This window comes from Lissotriton vulgaris, chromosome 4_1, assembly GCF_964263255.1.
Source record: "Lissotriton vulgaris chromosome 4_1, aLisVul1.2, whole genome shotgun sequence".
Classification (NCBI taxonomy): Eukaryota; Metazoa; Chordata; class Amphibia; order Caudata; family Salamandridae; genus Lissotriton; species Lissotriton vulgaris.
In genome coordinates, this window is record NC_141691.1 from 1,692,923,803 (window position 1) to 1,692,942,481 (window position 18,679).

Consider the following 18,679-nt stretch of genomic DNA (forward strand, 5'->3'; position numbering starts at 1 on the left):
TTGGAGTGGGATAAGTAAATTTTACCCACCCGCTATCCAACACTTTCCATACTGTTGCACTCATTGGAGTAGGAATAGTAAATTTTACCCCTCCACTATCCAACACTTTCCCTACTGTTATACTTGTTGGAGTGGGAATAATAATTTATACCTCTCCACTATCCAACACTTTTCCTACTGTTGCACTTGCTGGAGTAGGAATAGTAAATGATTCCCCTTTATTATGTATATATTTTATTTTTATATTTATATTACCGGTTTATGTACATATATTTGTATTTATAATTTGTATTATGTTTCTAACATTTTATAATTATACTTATTTATTTATAATAATAAGTTAATATATGTATATATATATATATATATATATAATTTATTTTAAATATGTATGTTTATTTATTTTTATATTACATTTATTATTTATCATTTTTAACTCTTTTAAATAATTCTAACTATGTTTTTATTAAATATATTTAGTATTTAATTAATTTTATATTATTTTTAAGACATTTAAAAAAAACGATATTTCAAGCAATGATATTTTAAACAACGATATTTTGGTTTCGATATGTTTGTACTTACCTTTGTAGAGATAGGATGTCGATATTTTGTCCATGATATTCTGTACTCGATATTCTTGTAGGTCGATATTCGGTCCGTCGATATTCTGTCAGTGTTCCGCTTAGTGCAAGATATGCTGACATATACACGAGAATTGTAGCAAAACAATTCCATTGTCCCTATTAGTACTACTTTCGGTAATAATTGTGGGACCACTCCAACTAAATCCGCGTTTTGACTAAGTAGGGAAATTGAGAGGGTCATCATCAGGACTGAAGAACAAATCAATAGCATCTGAGGAAGCTATTGCAAATAAATTACAAAATGATAGGTGAATTAGTGGCTCGAGTGAAAGGAATTGTGTAAAAAAAGTACGAATAGCTGGTTATAGGAAATAATCCTTGAATGGAACTACTAAATCAGAAATAATGTTTGATTTAATGAGAAACAAAAAATAACGTGCATAAAACAGACACAATATGGAATCAAAAAAGTATTTTCGAGCCCATTCCATAAAACCCACTTCATGTTATTGTTTATAGCCAATATGACTTGTTCTCTGAGTTTTTATATATAATTCTTATATACCTTCAATTCAGCCGCAGTCCGTTCAGGTAACAGCGGTGGGGCAGTGGGGCCAATAAAGGGAGGATTTCGAGGGATGACGCAGAGGGAAAAGTAATTATCTATTTAATTTTCCCTCAGTATTGTCCCTTGAAATCCCACCTTACCCTGCCCCACTGCCCCACCACTGTTACCTGCATGGACCGCGGCTGCTTTAAACTAAACAAGTGGGACCATCTCACACTCAGCACAATAAAAACTAGTAGCTATCTCTCTCTCTCGTTCTTTAATTTATTTCCCACCTCTAGATAAAAAGAGCACGTAACTACAAAAGCCATTCTGTCACTTGCATCACCCCAACTCCCATTCTGAGAAGCCTACCTCAATAATGATGTCATAATTCATCATGCACCTGATATCATAAAATTCTTTAAAATCTGGTTCATGCCTTGAAAAATGCACCATAGATTAAATGCGCACGTATTGTTAAGTACAGAATGGTTGGATTCAGGTCTTATCGTTTGCCTATACCCTTCCCTCTAATTTCTCCTGTGTACCTGGTTATAGAATGTGACACGACTAAAGATGTCCTTTAAAAATTGGAGGCCATAGTAGCGGCATCTGTTCTAAAAGAGAGACTCATGACTAAGCCAGGGCCACAGCTTCACAGATTGACTCCCTGATGAGGAAAATTAATTGTGAATAAGTGAGCTTAGTTCTGAATTTCGTGCTTAGAAGAAACTCATATTGTGTGCTACAAACGCTTTGTAAAATGGCAACATGTCCCAAAGAGTGGGAAGAATCTTTTGGCAATTTTAGCTGTGGGTGATTCTCGGCAGTACATTCCTTATACCCTTATAGGGCCCTTTCTCATTGTGGACTACAGAGGCTTTGGCCTGTATTTTTATGTAAATTACCAAATCTTCCCTAAGGTTTTGGAACATTTCAAGGAACACTTAACATAGGACAAGCTTGATACAGTGTACATGTACATGCAGTCTGGTATTGGTGTAGGGTGAGCAGCTTGATTACATTCTTTGATGTACTAAATCAAGTCAAAATGTTAGCTGTAGTGCAAATTTAGTTTTTGGTTTCTCCAGGCTATAAAGCATCTGTTTTCTGAGGCAATATTGACAGCCAGCTTCTCTTACAATTGGAACTATCAAACCCCAAGGATATTTAATGACTCTGATTCTTTGTTTTCCATAGTCACAATAGACACATTCTACATGAAATTCATTCCATTCCGCCAATAGTAGATAATGCTACTTATAGACATGTAATTTTATGGCAAAAATACCTTGGTAGGAATTTGTAATTGTGCCAGTTACAATCCCCCACATGCATCAAAGTATTTTGGAATCGCAAACGGTGCGATTCCTTAAAATCGGCCGTTTGCGACTCCAAAATAGCTTTTTGGAATGCATCATTCAATTCATTTTTGCGATTTCTAAAATTGCATTTGCTTTTAAGAAATCGCAAATATGCGATTTCTTAAAAGCAATGCATGAATATTTTTCAAATTGCGAATTCGCAATTAGGGGGTTAAATTTACCGCGTGGTTGAACCACTCGGTAAATTTGGAAAAAGGTGTAAAAATGCTTAAAAATGCTTTTTTTAAGCAGTCATGTTACGGACACACATGTCCTTAGGACATGTGTGTGTGTAACATGATGCGAAAAATACATTTCAGGGGTGCAGGGGGGGGTCCTTTGGACCCCCCCCTGCACCCATGAAATGCATTAACAAATTGCGATTTTCAAAATGAAAATCGCAATTTGTTAAAGCCTTCCCATTGATCCCTATGGGCCTTTTGGCCCATAGGAAACAATGGGAAGTGCGAATTCGCACTTTGGAATTCGCATAATATTTGAGAATCGGTAAAAATTGCGATTTTTACCGATTCTCAAATATTTTGCACAAATGTACATGCATCCCATTTTGCATTTCCTAATTTGCGATTCCCTAAAAATCGCAAATTAGGAAGTGCAAAATGAAACAATGATGCATGTGGGGGTATATGTTTAAAGCAATGGTTTCATGGGATTTGGGAGTGAATAACAATGGTGTTATACGTCTTTAAGCCTCCAAGATTACTTGTGGCATTGTTATAATTAAGCATGAACAACATTTTTCAACGAAACATCATGCGTTAAAATATTCCCTGAAATTAATTATATAGTCTGTAAGTTACGTGAGTAGGATAGGAGAATCCACAATCATCAAATGAAGATGGAAGTTACTATGCAGAGTAATGTAGGAAGAAGATGCTTTTAAGAGATGAGTAAGTAGCTTTGAGAAAGCAGGTTGGTAGCACTGATTCCCTCTGTACTCAAGGGTAATGTACTGTGCCACTAACTAGCCACATACAGAAGAATAGTGTACTAGGCCACCACGAGACAGCAGTCAAAACACAAGGATAATGTACCGTGCATCACCCGGCCACAGACCACACACAAGGATATGTACTGTGCCACCACTTGACCAGAGGCCAACACAGAAGGGCACATTATTGTGCCACTACTTGGCCACAGATCGAAACACAAAGAAAATATACAGTGCTACCATCTAACCACAGACCAACACACAAGGATAATGTACAGTATCACCACCTAACAACTGAGAAACACACGAGGAAAATACACGGTGGCACCACCTACCCATAGATTAATACACAAGGATAATGTAGAATATCACTAATTGCCCACATACTAACAAACAATGGTAATGAACCATGCCTTCACCTGACAATGTATCAACTCACAATGCACTGTACTGTGCCACCACCTACCATCAGATATACTGATATCCCTATTATCAAGTTTGTAATGGTTAGTCTGGTCTTTTTGGGGTGCAAAGAAAGGCCACTTTTCAAAGGATTAGTGAATTACACTGTAGTTATTCAAGTCATGCCAGACTAGTATATTCCAGAATAAAAAATTCAGTAGTAATATATAGCACGAATTGGAAGAATGGTATCAGTCTTAAACAGCTGCAATTGCTGCGTGTGGTGTAGTAGTGATTCTATGATAATAATGCCAGAAAGGGCACTGCGATACCTTTCATCCTTGGTGTAGTCTTCCACTAAACGTTGTGTTTTCTCCCCTGCTGTTTTCTGGATTTCATTTTGTTGGAATTAGGACTTGGTGCACTTTAACATTGCGAACTAGTGCTAGATTGCTTGTGCTTGCTCCTGTCAACAAAGTAAAATTGGCTTACACCCAATTGGCACACTTAATTTACTTATAAGCCCTTAGTAAAGTGATACTACATGTACCCCGGATGCTTTTAGCAGATCTAGCTTCTCTAGAATTAGTTAAGATCAACGACAGCCCCACACATACAGGAGGACACACACTGGACCTTATCCTCACCAATTCGCCCAGCATCTTATGCGAACCCCTCCGTACATTGACTTGGACGGACCATGCATTAATTGACTTCCACATCAAGGGCCCTAAGGCGTACGAAGCACCCCGACCCGCCTCCCATCACCTCCGTAGACAATGGCATAAAATCACTCTGGACCTTTTCCAGGCTGCTTTTTCTACTTTGTGGAATGTGGAATCTAACAATATAGAGGAAGACCTGGCTTGGTACAATTCCTCTGTAAAAACGGCCATAGATCATCTTGCCCTTTTGAAGTTGCTCCCCAACACGGCCAGGCACCCCCAGACAGCCTGGTTCTCCTCCGATCTTCGGACAGAAAAACGGCTATGTAAAAATCTGGAGAGGCGCTGGCGCCGAACCCATGATGGGAACAATAAAGAGAGATATAAGATTGCTCTGACCGACTATCATAAAAACACAAAAGCTGCACGAAAAGCCTTTATCGCACAACAGCTCAACCAGGCTGGGAATGCCCCCAAAGTTCTATTTCAGATCCTCAAATCCTTCACCAACCCAAAGGCTTGTGACAATGAGGAGGCCCCCTCTTAAGTACTCTGTGATAAAATAGCAATGCACTTCACACAGAAAGGTGAGCTGCTCTATGATAAAATCACATCAGCTGGGAGTCTTCAGCAGTTTGCCACATCTTATAGCCCACCTACACTTCCTACGGTGCTGCTGTTGGAGAATTGTCCCCCTCTTACTTATGATGACGTGGAATCATTGCAACGCACAGTAAAATCAGGTTCTTCTCTTGGCATCATTCCAGCTAAAAAAAAATCCTCAGTTTCCAAACAATTTTCCGCGCCTATCTGTTCACTTCTCAATCTCTCAATAAGAGAGGGACATCTTCCCACTGAATGGAAGGCCATTCCTATTCGCAAGAATACTAAGGCCCCTATGGAGGACTTGTCCAACTTCCGGCCTATTTCCCTACTACCCATCCCGAGCAAGTTACTGGAAAAGCACATCAATAAACACCTGTCTGACCATGTCGAATCCACCGGAAGCCTTGATCCTTCTCAATCTGGATTCAGGCCCAAGCATAGCACTGAGTTAGCCATGATTGCTGTCACAGACAACATTAGGCTGTCCTTGGACATTGGACAATCAATGTTGCTCATGCTGCTTGACCTCTCGGCCGCATTCAACACGGTCTCCCACCAGATCTTGTTAAGGAGACCGAAGGAAATTGACTCCGAGGACTGGCTCTTCACTGGATGGGGAGCTTCTCTAGTTCTGCTCCCAGACCGTTAACCTGGGTCATTTACATTAATAGATTATGGATCTGACCAAGGGAGTGCCTCAGGGCTCTTGTCTGAGCCCTACCTTGTTTAACATATACGTCGCTCCCCTGGCAGACCTACTTAGGACATTAGGTTTGACTCCCATTTCATATGCTGACGATACTCAGCTTTTATTTTCATTTCATAAATCCACTCTGCGGCCCAGTCCACCTTCTCCATTGGTATGATATCCATTTCCAACTGGATTAGGAGCAATTTCCTTCAGCTTAACGCAGCGAAGACTGAGATCATGCTCTTCGGAGATGCACCATTACAGTGGACACCTGATTGGTGGCTGGTGGATCTTGGCGACTCCCCTGTCCCTAAGACTGTTGTCAAGAATCTTGGCATACGCCTAGAACAGGCACTGACCATGAAAGAACATGCGGCCTACACTGATGGATCCTGTTTCCATGTGCTTGGCCTGTTACGGCAAGTCTTTTCTTTCCTCCCCGTGTCTATACTGAAAACACTAATTCTGGTGTTGGTACTAAGCCGCCTAGACTACAATAACACTCTCCTGGTCTCAGCCAATGAGTCCTCGCTGAGCAGACTGCAGGTAGTCCAAAACACAGCGGTGAGCCTTGTCTCGAATGCCCCACCCAGAACGGCTTCCCTTCCCCTTCTTCAACAGCTTCACTGGCTCCCGGTACGCAAGCGAATTAAGTTTAAAATGTGTTGCATCGTCCACAAGCCAGTGTATGGCAAGGGCCCCACTTACCTTGCAAGGAAACACAACCACTATATTCCTACAAGGTCTCTTCACTCAGGAACTAAATATCTTCTCCTTGTTCCTCCGTTTAAAAAATCAAGGATGGGTGGGAAAGCTTTCTCTCACCTTGCCCCCCTCTATTGGAATCAGCTCCCCACCCTTCTGAGACAATGCCCTGACCACCCTCAATTTAGAAGGGTCCTCAAAACTGTTCTATTTGAACTTGTTCCCTTCTTCGGCCTACTGTTGCATGTCCACAGCACAGAGATACCCCTCCGGGGGTGATTCAGGTGCTCTACGAAACATATAAATAAATAATTAAATTAAATAATTTAAATGCCACAAGTGGGCCTGCACCCCTTATTGTGTCACCCATTTAAGTAGCACATGTCTCAGGCCTGCCATTGCAGCTTGTGAGCAGTTACTGCCAATTAGACCTGGTCAAATAGACCTTTTGAAAGGCATAAACCTAGATTGTACACATAAGTCACCCATAGGTCCCCCCTAAACAGCCCAAAGGGAAGGGTGCATTGTATCTAAAAGATAGGACATGTAATTTTAAGTGATAGATGCCCAGGTTGTGCAAACAAAAACTACTACTATGAGGCCTAGCTCTCTCATAGGATAACGTTGGTAACACATGTTCACTTTTGATTGGCAACATGTAGAAATGTCATGTTTGGTCTAAAATGAATTGTAATTTGAAATCCTCTTTAATGGTAGACTTGGATATTAAGTCACAATTATGAAAATACCACTTTTAGAAATTTGTCATTTTCATCTCCTAGCAACTTGGTGTCTGCAGCCTGTGTCCTGGGTCACATGATTGTTAATAGTTTGGCAGCGAACCTTTGTGTTTTCCACCTAGACAGTGTGACAGAGGAGGACTAGGTGTCCACAGGATTAGTCATTCTGCCAGTTTGGTTGGGTCAAACCTGTTCCCTGCCCAACTTACATTTCCAAGTGCTGCCTCCAGCACATTCACAAAGGAACTAGACAGCATCCTCTTGTCACCATAGAACATTTGGAGCCTAGGTAGTGGAAGGAAGACAATTCAAGAACCAGATATGGGGGTAGCCTAGAAGTTTCACCAGGTATAAATAATGAACCTCCTGAGACACTTTTCAGTATAATCCTGGACCTCTGCGGACCCTCTGAAGGACTGCCTTGCACTTCAGAGGACTGTCCTGATACTTGAGGCCTGTTTTGTACTTCAGAGGACTGGCCCGCTGCTACTACAGGACTGTAGTGCTGCCTGAAGCTTGCCCTGTACTCTCAAAGGACTGTCCTGTTGCTTGAGGCCTGCCTTGGTGCTTGATCCCAGGACTACCGGAGTGACTGTAAGAGCTTGTTGACTGGCCTCCTGTGTGAGCTACATGGATATAACAAGCTCCAGAGACCTAGAACCACCCCCAAGTGGTGCCAAGCCAGTCATGAGCCCTTGAAAGCAGTGCTAAACATGCCCCTGTACCCAACATCTGAAATTTGGTTCTAAGAAAACATTTCACCAATAAGTGGCCTGCGAACTGACAAGAGACTGGGACCTACCTGCTCCCCATCTGCCAGAGGTGCATCGCTGGTCAGCCTGACTTTGTGGTAGCTCCAGCTACAGTCTTCTCCACAGCAGCAAATCCTTTTCGGCAGGACCTTCTGGAAAGGGTATCCGATCTCATGAATCCTGCATTGGCTACAATCTGCAGCTTTGCCCTGCTGGTGATTTTTGACTTCCAAAACAGTGACAAAGTCTGATTATTGAAATCTCAGCAGCAACTTCATCTGGCAGCTCCTTGATGACAATGCCTCGTCCTCAGACAGCGGTGGCTGTCTTGCTACTAAACCTTATCTTCTTATGAACTTTTCTTCTAAATTTCTTTCAAATCCGAATGTAAGCTGAGTAGAGGCCGAATTCACCTCATATATTGGAACCATGCTCTTCCGCGGTTGGTCATCATTTTATACTTTGCCCAGTCTGAAATGACTAGGGGATCATTTAAATGCTATATTGTACTAATAACTCCAGGTCTACTGATTAATCTAGTTTGGTGTCAAATTATTTATTCATGTTTTCTCAATTTTTCTAAATGTATTTTTATGGTGTTGTGTTTTTTCTCTATTACTGTTTGTGTGCTGCATAAATACTTAACACAGTGCATCTAAGTTAAGCTTGACTGCTTTGGGCCACACATCAAGACGGTTAAGCACAAGTTAATTTAGTGACGTTTGTGGTTCACCCTGACAAGGATTGTGGTTGTTGCTTGAGAAGGGTTTTACTCCCCTCAATCAAAAACCCTAATTTCTGTCATGAGCTCACCTCACAGCTGCCCTTGTCGCACCTGTGTTCATGCAGGAACAATCTTTTTTTCTGTTACTGCTTGTTGACTAGTCAACAGCTTTGTAATATTTAACCCATTTGCCGCGGTGATTTAACGGCAGTGCGGCACTTCCGCAAAACAGGCGGGGCCGCGTCGGCTGTTGGACGTGCGCAGCACTACAAAGGTAGTGCTCGCGACGTCAACGGCAGCACTTAAGAGGTTAAATATCAATTAAGTCACAGTTTCATAGACAAAGGTATGTGAGTGTTTCAAAATGGTACATGTTTTTAAACTCTGCACTATATCTTTCTTCTCTTTACAGACATTTGGAAATACAGAGCTTGGTTATTTCTCATGGATTGTGCCTGTTGCTGTTGCAATTTCATGTTGTGGTAGTTTGAACGCAAACATTATGGAAGCATCTAGGTATGTTTATATAAATAAAACAATATATAGCCAATGCTCAAGATGTTTACCCGTAATAACAGTCTAATGCACAACTGACATTCCATTGGAGAAAATACTTCCAACTGTGGAATCCCCCTACCACGCATTGAATTGTCGTGGCAATACGTCATTAACCCTTGCAAAACCAAATATAACTTCAATTCTCATACACAATTTCGTTAGAACAAGAAATGCACCATAATACATGTATGTTTTTTATTTTTATTTTCAGTATGCTTGAAGATACACTATTAACACTGTCAGCCATAATGTTGGAAGCCATAAGCAATTCTGGGCATGCTACATGGAGAAATCTTCATTTGTTATTTAGGGAATTTTTAAAGTGGGCCCCTGTTCTCAAGTAGACACAGTACACATTCCAACGGGCCAGGTGAGGTTCTTATAACAAGCAATTGATAGACGTAGCGTACCGAAACGTTTGCATACAATAGAATGTACACGAAGCGTAGGAGGAATGAAGGGTTTTGATGTAGAACATACAGTCATCGAGGTAGTACTCTAAGGACCTGATTACTACTTTTGGCGAAGCCGGGGCGGGCAGCATGCCACCGCCAAGGCCCACAACACCAAGAGTTGCCCCTGCCCGCCTGCTAGATTGCAACTGTAAAATGGTCTGTCGGGTGAGCGGGCGGGCAGTGTGGCGGTTTCTGCTGCTGTGCCTCTTTCAAAGTTGCCGTTGCCTTTGAAAAAGGCACCGCAATGGGAACGCCGCACAAGGTTCCTTTACTGTCTGGACTTGAAAGTCCATGCCGTGCGGGGACTGGTGTGCATGCACACAGGGGGGCACTTGCTATGAAACTCTGTTTGCATTTACAGGCAGAGGAGGAACAGGGGGCTCTAGAGGGCCCCCATTGTTTCCTCTCCGCCATGGTGTTTATGGAGGAACCTCGATGACAACGCCTGCAGAGGAAACTTGTAATATGCTTGGCTGGACTGCAGCAATTTCCTGGCAGCAGCAGCGGCAGTCACAATGCGCTCTGATAATGGGGCAGTCGGACTGCTGGCGCAGCAATGGCTGGACATCCACCAGACTCGCAATTGGGCCCTAAGTGGACTAGATCATGTCACAACTGAACTCACAAACCAGAAAAACGAATGGTGAAACAGGGCTCTATGGCATCCTCTATTTCTGTCCTTCTCTAGCTCAAGAAAAAAACTGCATCTGCCTGATTGTGACACGTCAGGGCTGCTACACAACGTCCTCGTGACATGAGGATGGAGCTACCCAGATCATAAGGTGGCTCACCATTTGTGCCCCAGGACGTACAATGCTATTTCATTTCAATTGAGTTAACCAAGTTCCCACTGCTTACTTTTAAATGTACCTTGTCAACTGTTTTCTTGGTTGGGGACCTAGGATTAAGGAGCTATATAAACTATTAAATATCTTTTTGCATATTGATTTTGGTTCTTCTTTGTCCAGTGTACATTTTTTGTCAAGAGCATGATTTCATTGCACTTGTATTTTTAGGCGTGAGCCTTAGTTACTACAGGGCACAACTCTTGGTTGGTTTTATAGCTGTGTTTTTTTTTTAATAACACATTGTATTGCCATATTTTCACGTATGACGGCAATCACTTTGTTACAATGTATTTTGAGAATATACGTAGTTGTTATCCACATTACATATTTGATAGAAACACAACTTAACAAAATAACTGCGATAGTCCGCCCCTCTTTGCCATTTTTTAGAATGTTTCTGTGGGCAGCCACGGGCCTGGAAGAACAAGATCTCCAGGCCCATACAGAAATCCATACCATTTTTCCATGCCCTAATTGAAGGTGGTTTATCTGATTTCCAGGTCCTGGCGATGTCGCGTTTGGCGATTGTAAGCCAGAGGAGATGGCGTTTGTACTTATTGCCGCCTATTCTGTCTGTAATGTGAAGCAGAGCCAGTCTATGGGATCTAGTTATTTCACATCCAAGAACTTAGGCCATGCATGTCAGCACCCCGTTCCAAAATCTGTCTAGAAACAGGCATGTCCAAACAGTATATTTGAAAGTGCAGTCATCAGATTGACACCGCTTTCGATAATCTATGATGCTTATGGTACGCCTGTGCATGTATTTCAATTGAATGAGACGTAGTCGGGAGGAGATAGCAGCTCCACAGGGAGATTCCAGGGCTTCAGTCTAGTCCTCAGCGTCCAGGGGACCAATATCGACTTGCCATGTGTCTTTAAGTTTTTCGAGTGTGGTGGCACAAAGTGTGATAAGGGATTGATATATCTTAAAGATCTTATGTTCTCCTAAGTCACCCATGAGTAGTTTACCCTCTAACGGACTGAAGTCTGGAAATGAGTCAACTTTATCAATGTGTGGTGTAATAGAATGCCAAAACTGCAAATTTTTATAGAACTGAGAATTGTGTAAGGAAAATTCATTTTTAAGAGTCTGGTACGATTTAAGGACAGTGCCTTGTATGACATTGCCGAACGATGAGATGTCTATGTGATCCCACTCTTTGAACCCCTGGAGCCCGGCCAAGTGAGATAAGAGGTTGTTATTCCACAGGGGTGTTTGCCGGGTAAGGCTACCGCACCACCCCATTCGCTGCAGGGACTTCCGCCAGGTGAGCAACACCACTCTCGTGGCGGGTAACAGAGAGCAATGATGTGAATTACTGTATAGGTGAGATATAAGGGTCGGGTTGTTGAGTATCCATTGTTCGATTATGTATGCTGGGTCGTTGCTGGGCCCATAGCACCAATCATGAATTACCTGGAGGTGCGAGGCTGCATAATAGGCCTGCATATCTGCAGCAGCGATTCCCCTACAATACAAGGATTGGTAGCACATACAGTGTGCAACTCAGGACGTGCCACGCCCACCCCCTACCCCCCCATAGGAACTGTCCCAGAGCAGCATTGATAAGTTTAAACCAAGAAGACGGGATCGGATACGGATGATTCTGTAGATGGTAGAGCAGCTATGGCAGGGAGACCGTTTTGAAAATAGCGGATCTCCCATATAATGATAGCGGCAGTCCCGACCATGACCTGATGCAAGAGCTTACCTTTTAGGTAGTCGTACCAAGGCTGCTGTCCTACAAGGTTTGGGGAGATTCGGACAAGAACACCCCCGGATAGGGTAGCCCATCCTTTGCCAACTGAAGGTCTGTGGCTCAACTATTAGGCCCCAAGGTACCACGTTGTGGCCCTATGGTAGATTTGCAGGGATTCAAGTACAAGACAGACGTTTCCCTGAAAATCTGCAGAATCTGCAGAATTCTGGGACCGGTTCTGCTTGGGTCTGTGAGGAAAAAGAGTGTATTGTCTGCATACAATGCTATGTGATCGGATATGTCCATTGTCCATTCAAAACCCCGGACCACTGCGTCCTCCCGGACCGAGGCGGCTAGGGGTTGAATGGCCAGTGCAAATAAAAGGGGGGACAGGGCGGAGCCCTGCCTTGTTCCCCGCCTTACCGAAAGGGGAGCTGAGACACAGTTGTCGACACAAATTGTTGCAGTTAAATCTGTATAAAGGAGTTTGATATATTTTATGAACTGTGGGCCGAAATTGTAGCGCGGTAGCAGAGTAAATAAGTACAGCCGGCTGATGGAATCAAAGGCTTTGTCCATATCTGCTAATAACAAAACCGCTGGTCTATTCAACTGATCTACAGCTGCGATTGCGTTATATGCTCCCTGGATATTATGGCGGGTAGAACAATTAGACATAAACCGGCTTCCTCCAATTGAACCATTGTGGTCAAATGGGGTAGTAACCGATTCGCCAATATTTTAGCAAGGATTTTCGCTTCGATATTTAAAAGGGAAATTGGGCGATATGAAGAGGGGTATTCGGGTGGTCAGCCCGGTTTGGGGAACACGCCAATTTCTGTGTGTCGCCAATCTAGTGGGAGTCGTGACATCTCTATCGATTCAGATATGGTATTGAGGAGATGCAGACCTAGTTGTGTTATGTATGCTTTATAAAACTAGCAGGGAAAGCCGTTAGAGCCAGGGGCTTTGCCAGTCTGGAGTTCGGACACGGCTGTGGCAACTTCTTCTAGTGTGATAGATGTGTCTAGGGATTCTCACATATCCTCACAGATAGTGCGGGTGGTATGTCAATCAGAACTTTCTCAATCAATGAGACATGTATCACCTCTTGCGGTTGGTACAGTTCTTTATAGAACTGTGTGAAACTATTAGCAATATCTGTTGGACCTGTAAGGGTCTTCCCCTGTACATCCTGAATAGGGGGAGGGGGCATGGATACTGACCCCTGTTTGCACAGTCCACAAAGTAGCTTACTATATTTGTTGCCTCATTGGTATATACGACTCTGGGATCCCAACCACATTTGTCTGGCCTCATCTGTTAACATACTTTGGTATTGTTGTTGCGTGAGAATTAGATTCCTGCACACAATGGGGGTTTCTTGCTCATGACATTGTCTTTCTAATGTCATTATTTGGCCTTCTAACTGTTTGAGGTCATGCGTTTTACATTTCTGGGCTGTGGTACTATAGCTTATGTCGACCCCACGCATGGTAGGCTTGAGGGCTTCCCAAAATACCGTCGGCAAAGAGGCTGTACTCTCATTATCATGACAATACTCTGCCACCGCCCTATTAACATGATCTTTATACTTCTGGTTTTGCAGGTGCCATGTAGACACTCTCCCTCGGAATGCACATCTATGTAGGCCAGTTGTAAGTGTTTTTTTGTTTTTGTTTTTGTTTAAACGTTTTTCAAAATTTTTCCGAAGATTCCAATACATGTTACAGTACACATATTTCAAAATACACATTTGTAGATAGAACAAAGAAAAAGGGAAAAACAAAGAAGTGAGAGAAGTATCCATACAAACAATATAGACCTATTACTGCCGCCCACTCTACTTTCTTGTAGCTAATATATATACTACCCTCCTCCTATTTCAGTGTTGGAGTGCTCTCCCCTGGCCTGCCCTGTTCTTCCATTGTTCAATGGGCAGCCATATCCTTTCACCCAGTGCTCTTGCTCTTCTACCCTTCCTGTCATATATAGCTTTCTCCATATTGTATGTCGATAGTAACCTTGCTATCCACATCTGAAATGTGGGAGTCGTCCTATCAAGCCATGTTCTTGCAATGCCAATCCTATATACTGCCATTACCATAAATAAAAATTCTATGGGGAGGCCTTCTGCTCCTACGATTACCCCTAGCATTATTAGTTTGTCTGTCATTTTAGTCTAAATCCCGAGGGAACCCTCCAAGAATTCCTCTATTGCCAATTTCAGTGTATGCAATTGTGGGCATTGCACAAACATGTGTACGACATCAGCATTATACGAGTCGCAACGCGGGCAGGTTGTTCCGGTGGTCCCCCCCCCACTGTGCAATTCTGGCCGGGGTGTGGTATAGTAAATATACTGTTTTATAATGCTGCGCTTGTAGTGCCGCCGAGCACAGCACTGTCCGGCCTAAATTTAAAGAAGCCTGTAAGCCATCGGGACACGAGCCCACTTTTTTCACCCATTTGCTAGCATATTTGCCCCTATCGTCACCTTTTAGTGCACAAAGTTCTGCATATATCTGTCTAATTGTACAGTGATTACCTCGTTCTATAGAATCCAGTAGCCTACTGTGGCTAAACCTAAGAGGCCTCCCTGTTTATTATAATAGCAGCTCCTTACTTGCAGATATTTAAAAAAAGTTACTTCCCGATATCTCAAATTTACTTTGAATCTCCTGAAATTGTAAAATCCCTCCGTCCGAGTCCATTAAGTCCCCTAGTTTCTTGACCCCCTTCTTATCCCATTCTTTCATGACTGCGTCCCTGAAGATCTCCCCTGTGAGTGAGTGATTCGTGTACAATCTCATATATCTATTGTATCTGCCTATTCCCAATTTTTTTGTAACAGCCTTCCAGATTTTAAATATTGCTCTTAGAGTCTTAAACCTAGTGTGTTTGAAGTAGGTGTAATCTACCGTATTTAATAGTGCATTCTCCGCCTCTCTGCCCACCAAAGCTTTATAAACGTTCACAAAGCCAAGTCTGCCAGCTCTTGGACCGGCACTCCCCCCCCCCCCAATCAACCCTTGTGAGTATTGCAGTGCGGCCGCCCAGTAGTAGAACCTAAAATCAGGTGCCCACCAACCCCCCTTGTCCCTGGGAAGTGTCATGAAGCGATAGGCTCTCCTTGTTTTTCCCTGCACCCATATCAATCTGTTCAGTATTGCTTCTAGTCTATTAAACCACATGCAGTCGAAGAAAAGAGGTATAGCTCTGAAGAGATACAAAAATTTTGGGAATGTGACCATTTTGATCACATTGATACGCCCCATTAGGGTCAGGTGTAGGTTATTAATCCTTTCAGTGTTTCTTTTAACTTTCCCTAACAAGGGTTCCATATTTATCCCTACCAATTTCTCTAAGTCCGCTGTCACTCTGATTTCCAAGTATACTGCTTCAGAGACTACCCTGGCATCCTGATAAGTTGTAAACCTGTTCTGCACTATCTGGGTCTTGCCCTTATTTATAAGGTATCCTGATATTAAGCCAAAATTCCTTGCCTCTTGCTCTATTTCACCTATTGCTCTCCCTGGCTCCGGAGTTATAATGGCCACATCGTCCGCATAGGCAAATAATTTATATTCCTCGTTATGCAACCTGACAGGGGGGATATTATGATTACTAGCAAGTCTCCTTAACAACGGGTCCAGGTATAGGGCAAACAACAGAGGCGAAGCTGGGCAGCCCTGCCTAGTCCCTCGTTTTATCTGCACTGCCTTCGTATAAGTTTTATTAATTCTTATTCTTGCTGTCAGCTGTTTGTATAGGGCCTGGATTTCTTTTATATACCCCTTGCCTATCCCGGACCACTCCAAGACCTTCCACAGATAGTCCCAGGAGACCCTGTCGAATGCCTTCTCTGCATCCAGAAAAATGGCCGCGACAGGGTCTTCAGCGGCCTCCGCGGCATCTAGGATGGTGATCATTTGCCTTGTATGCTGGGTGGTCCTTTTCACTGGAATGCTGTGATGTAGTGACTAATCCCTCAATAACCTTACTTAACCTATATGCCAACGATTTCAAATATATTTTAGCGTCCGCATTCAGAAGTGTTATTGGCCTGTATGACCCTGGTTCTACTGGTGTTTTATCCTTTTTTAAGAGCACTATTATATCCGCCCCTGCCCAGGAGTGTGGTACTGCCCTACCTCCCTGTGCCTGTCTGAAACTAGCCCACATGTCCTCCCCTATTACTTCCCAAAACGTCTTATAAAATTCTGCGGGTATTTGGTCCGGCCCTGTTGCTTTTCCTGATGGGAGATTAAATGCCGCTTCTCTTACTTCCTGGATTGTTAATGGACTATCTAACTTTCCTTTATCCTCCGGACTTTGCTTTATTTAACTCTATTTCCAGCAAAATCTGCTCTATAGGGTCTTGCCTACTTATGGCCACGACTAAAGCTTCTCCAGCTTCCTCACCCTCTCCTCCATCCTACTTTTTTCCTTCTTGCTCCTCTGCAGCTTATAACTCAAGGTCTCCCCCCTAACTCCTGCCTTGAACGCATCCCACACCATGTGTGCTGGGGCTGAGTCCCCGTTGATGTCCCAGAACTGCGTTATCCATTCCTGCATCCGAGTGACATAGTTCTCCTCCTTCAACAGCCCTCGCTCAAATGTCCATGTGCTATTTACCCTTTCCCCTCTGTTAATCAGTGTGATACTTAACACCAACGGATTATGATCCGATACTATCCTCGGGAAACGTTCTATTTGGGCCCTGCCTACCAAAGAACTAGAAATGAAGAAGTAATCCAGACTGGCAACCATCCTATTGGGTGCTGAGTAATACGTGCTCCCTGTCCCTATTGGATTATACTCAGCCCACACATCCACCAGCGTGTTATGCCGGGTTAAGTTCTGTAATGCTTTATGTGTCTTCCTCTTCCGTCCACTATAACCTCCCCCAGCCCCTCCCCTTGCACCCAAACCATCCAGTCCGTTAATATTAAAGTCCCCACAACATATTACAGGCTCTGGCCAGAGTGGCAGCTCTAAATCAAGAAATTCCAGCAATTCAGGTTCCTCATCTGTATATCCATCCAAGGAAGCAAGCGTGAAGCTCCCAGCAGCTGTCTCCCCTTCCATCAATATCCATCTCCCATCTTGGTCCTCCTTCTTCTTTTTGAGTTTAACAGCACCTCTTTTAGCTAGTATGGCCACCCCTTTGGTTCTAGTTTCTTGTCCTGTATAGGCAAGCAACTCCAGCCCCATCTGATCTAGCATAAACTTATCCTTTGCCGCAACATGCGTTTCCTGTAGACATATTACATCCAATCTCCATACTCTTATCATGGCGGCTACCTTCTGCCTCTTCTCACCATTATTAAGACCGCATATATTCAGTGAAGCTATCCTTACCGCCATATGTCCTTGTTGGACTTTTCCCTACTGGTCAACGCCTTAGCTCTATTTCTACTCCCTCCTCTGTGTATGTCTAGCCTACTTTCCTCTACTCTGTGTATTTTGAGTTCCTGTGCTGTATGACCTGTGCATCCACCACCATCACTCTCTCGCTTTCCCCCCTCCCTCCGCCCCCCCCACCTCTCCACCCCCCTCCCGCTGTGAACCCACCCCCCCATCCACAGGCAAATAGGTCAAGCATGATCTATATGTGACTGCTACGTGCTGTAGTGCCGCCTCCCCCTCCTTCCCTTCATAAGATCTGGTTACTGTCTAGCTACATAATACGAAAAGCCTGATCACCAGGCAGCATTTTAACATTCTTGTGATGCACTGTTCTGTCGAGAATAGTGTCTCCCCAGAGCACTCAAAATCAAATGTTCAATAATTTGTTCAATAAAGTTCAAAAAAGTTCAAGAAAACATGTGATTCAATTTCAAAGCTTTTCTTTACTGGTTATTCATTTCATGATTCCTCTCATGGTGTATAATTATTCAAATCATTGGCCCAATGCATTTCGGGCTGTGCCCTTCATCGGGGGCCCTGTGCAATTCTGTAATAATAACAAATAAAGTACAGTTTCAACAAACAAATTAATTTCTCCACATTTGTTCATGTTGGTTTATGCTAAGTCAAACATTGTGCAATTTTTCTACACATGCAACGGAGGAAGGAAATGGGTGTCGATGGTATAGACTGTATTAAAAATGGAAGACGCTAGTGGTGTGAAAAAATGGGGTGCTCTAAGTACAATAATACTTGTGAGTGTTGGTAAATTGGGGGTGCCTAGGGAATATTAATAGCGGTGTGAAAGTGCTCTGAAAGCTCGCAAATTCAAACCTGGTTAGGCGTTTGTAGTGCCACACAGGCGTCAGATAATATCTGAAACAAAAGAAGAAAAGGGGAAATGCAATTATGAGCTGTTGTCGGTCAGCGCGTTAATCTGAAAATTTGAGACGGAAATCGTCTGT

At 43.1% G+C, this 18,679-nt stretch overlaps 1 protein-coding gene across 1 annotated transcript in view; it reads left to right on the top strand.

Moving 5' to 3' along the window:
* The window catches only part of LOC147724410 (Y+L amino acid transporter 2-like), a 507,321-nt gene that overhangs the window by 260,745 nt on the left and 227,897 nt on the right, over positions 1 to 18,679 (top strand). Inside the window, exon 6 of the mRNA XM_086918041.1 lies at positions 9,151 to 9,254. Within this exon, the coding sequence (XP_086774167.1) occupies positions 9,151 to 9,254 (104 nt within the window). The remainder of the gene's footprint in view (positions 1 to 9,150; positions 9,255 to 18,679) is intronic.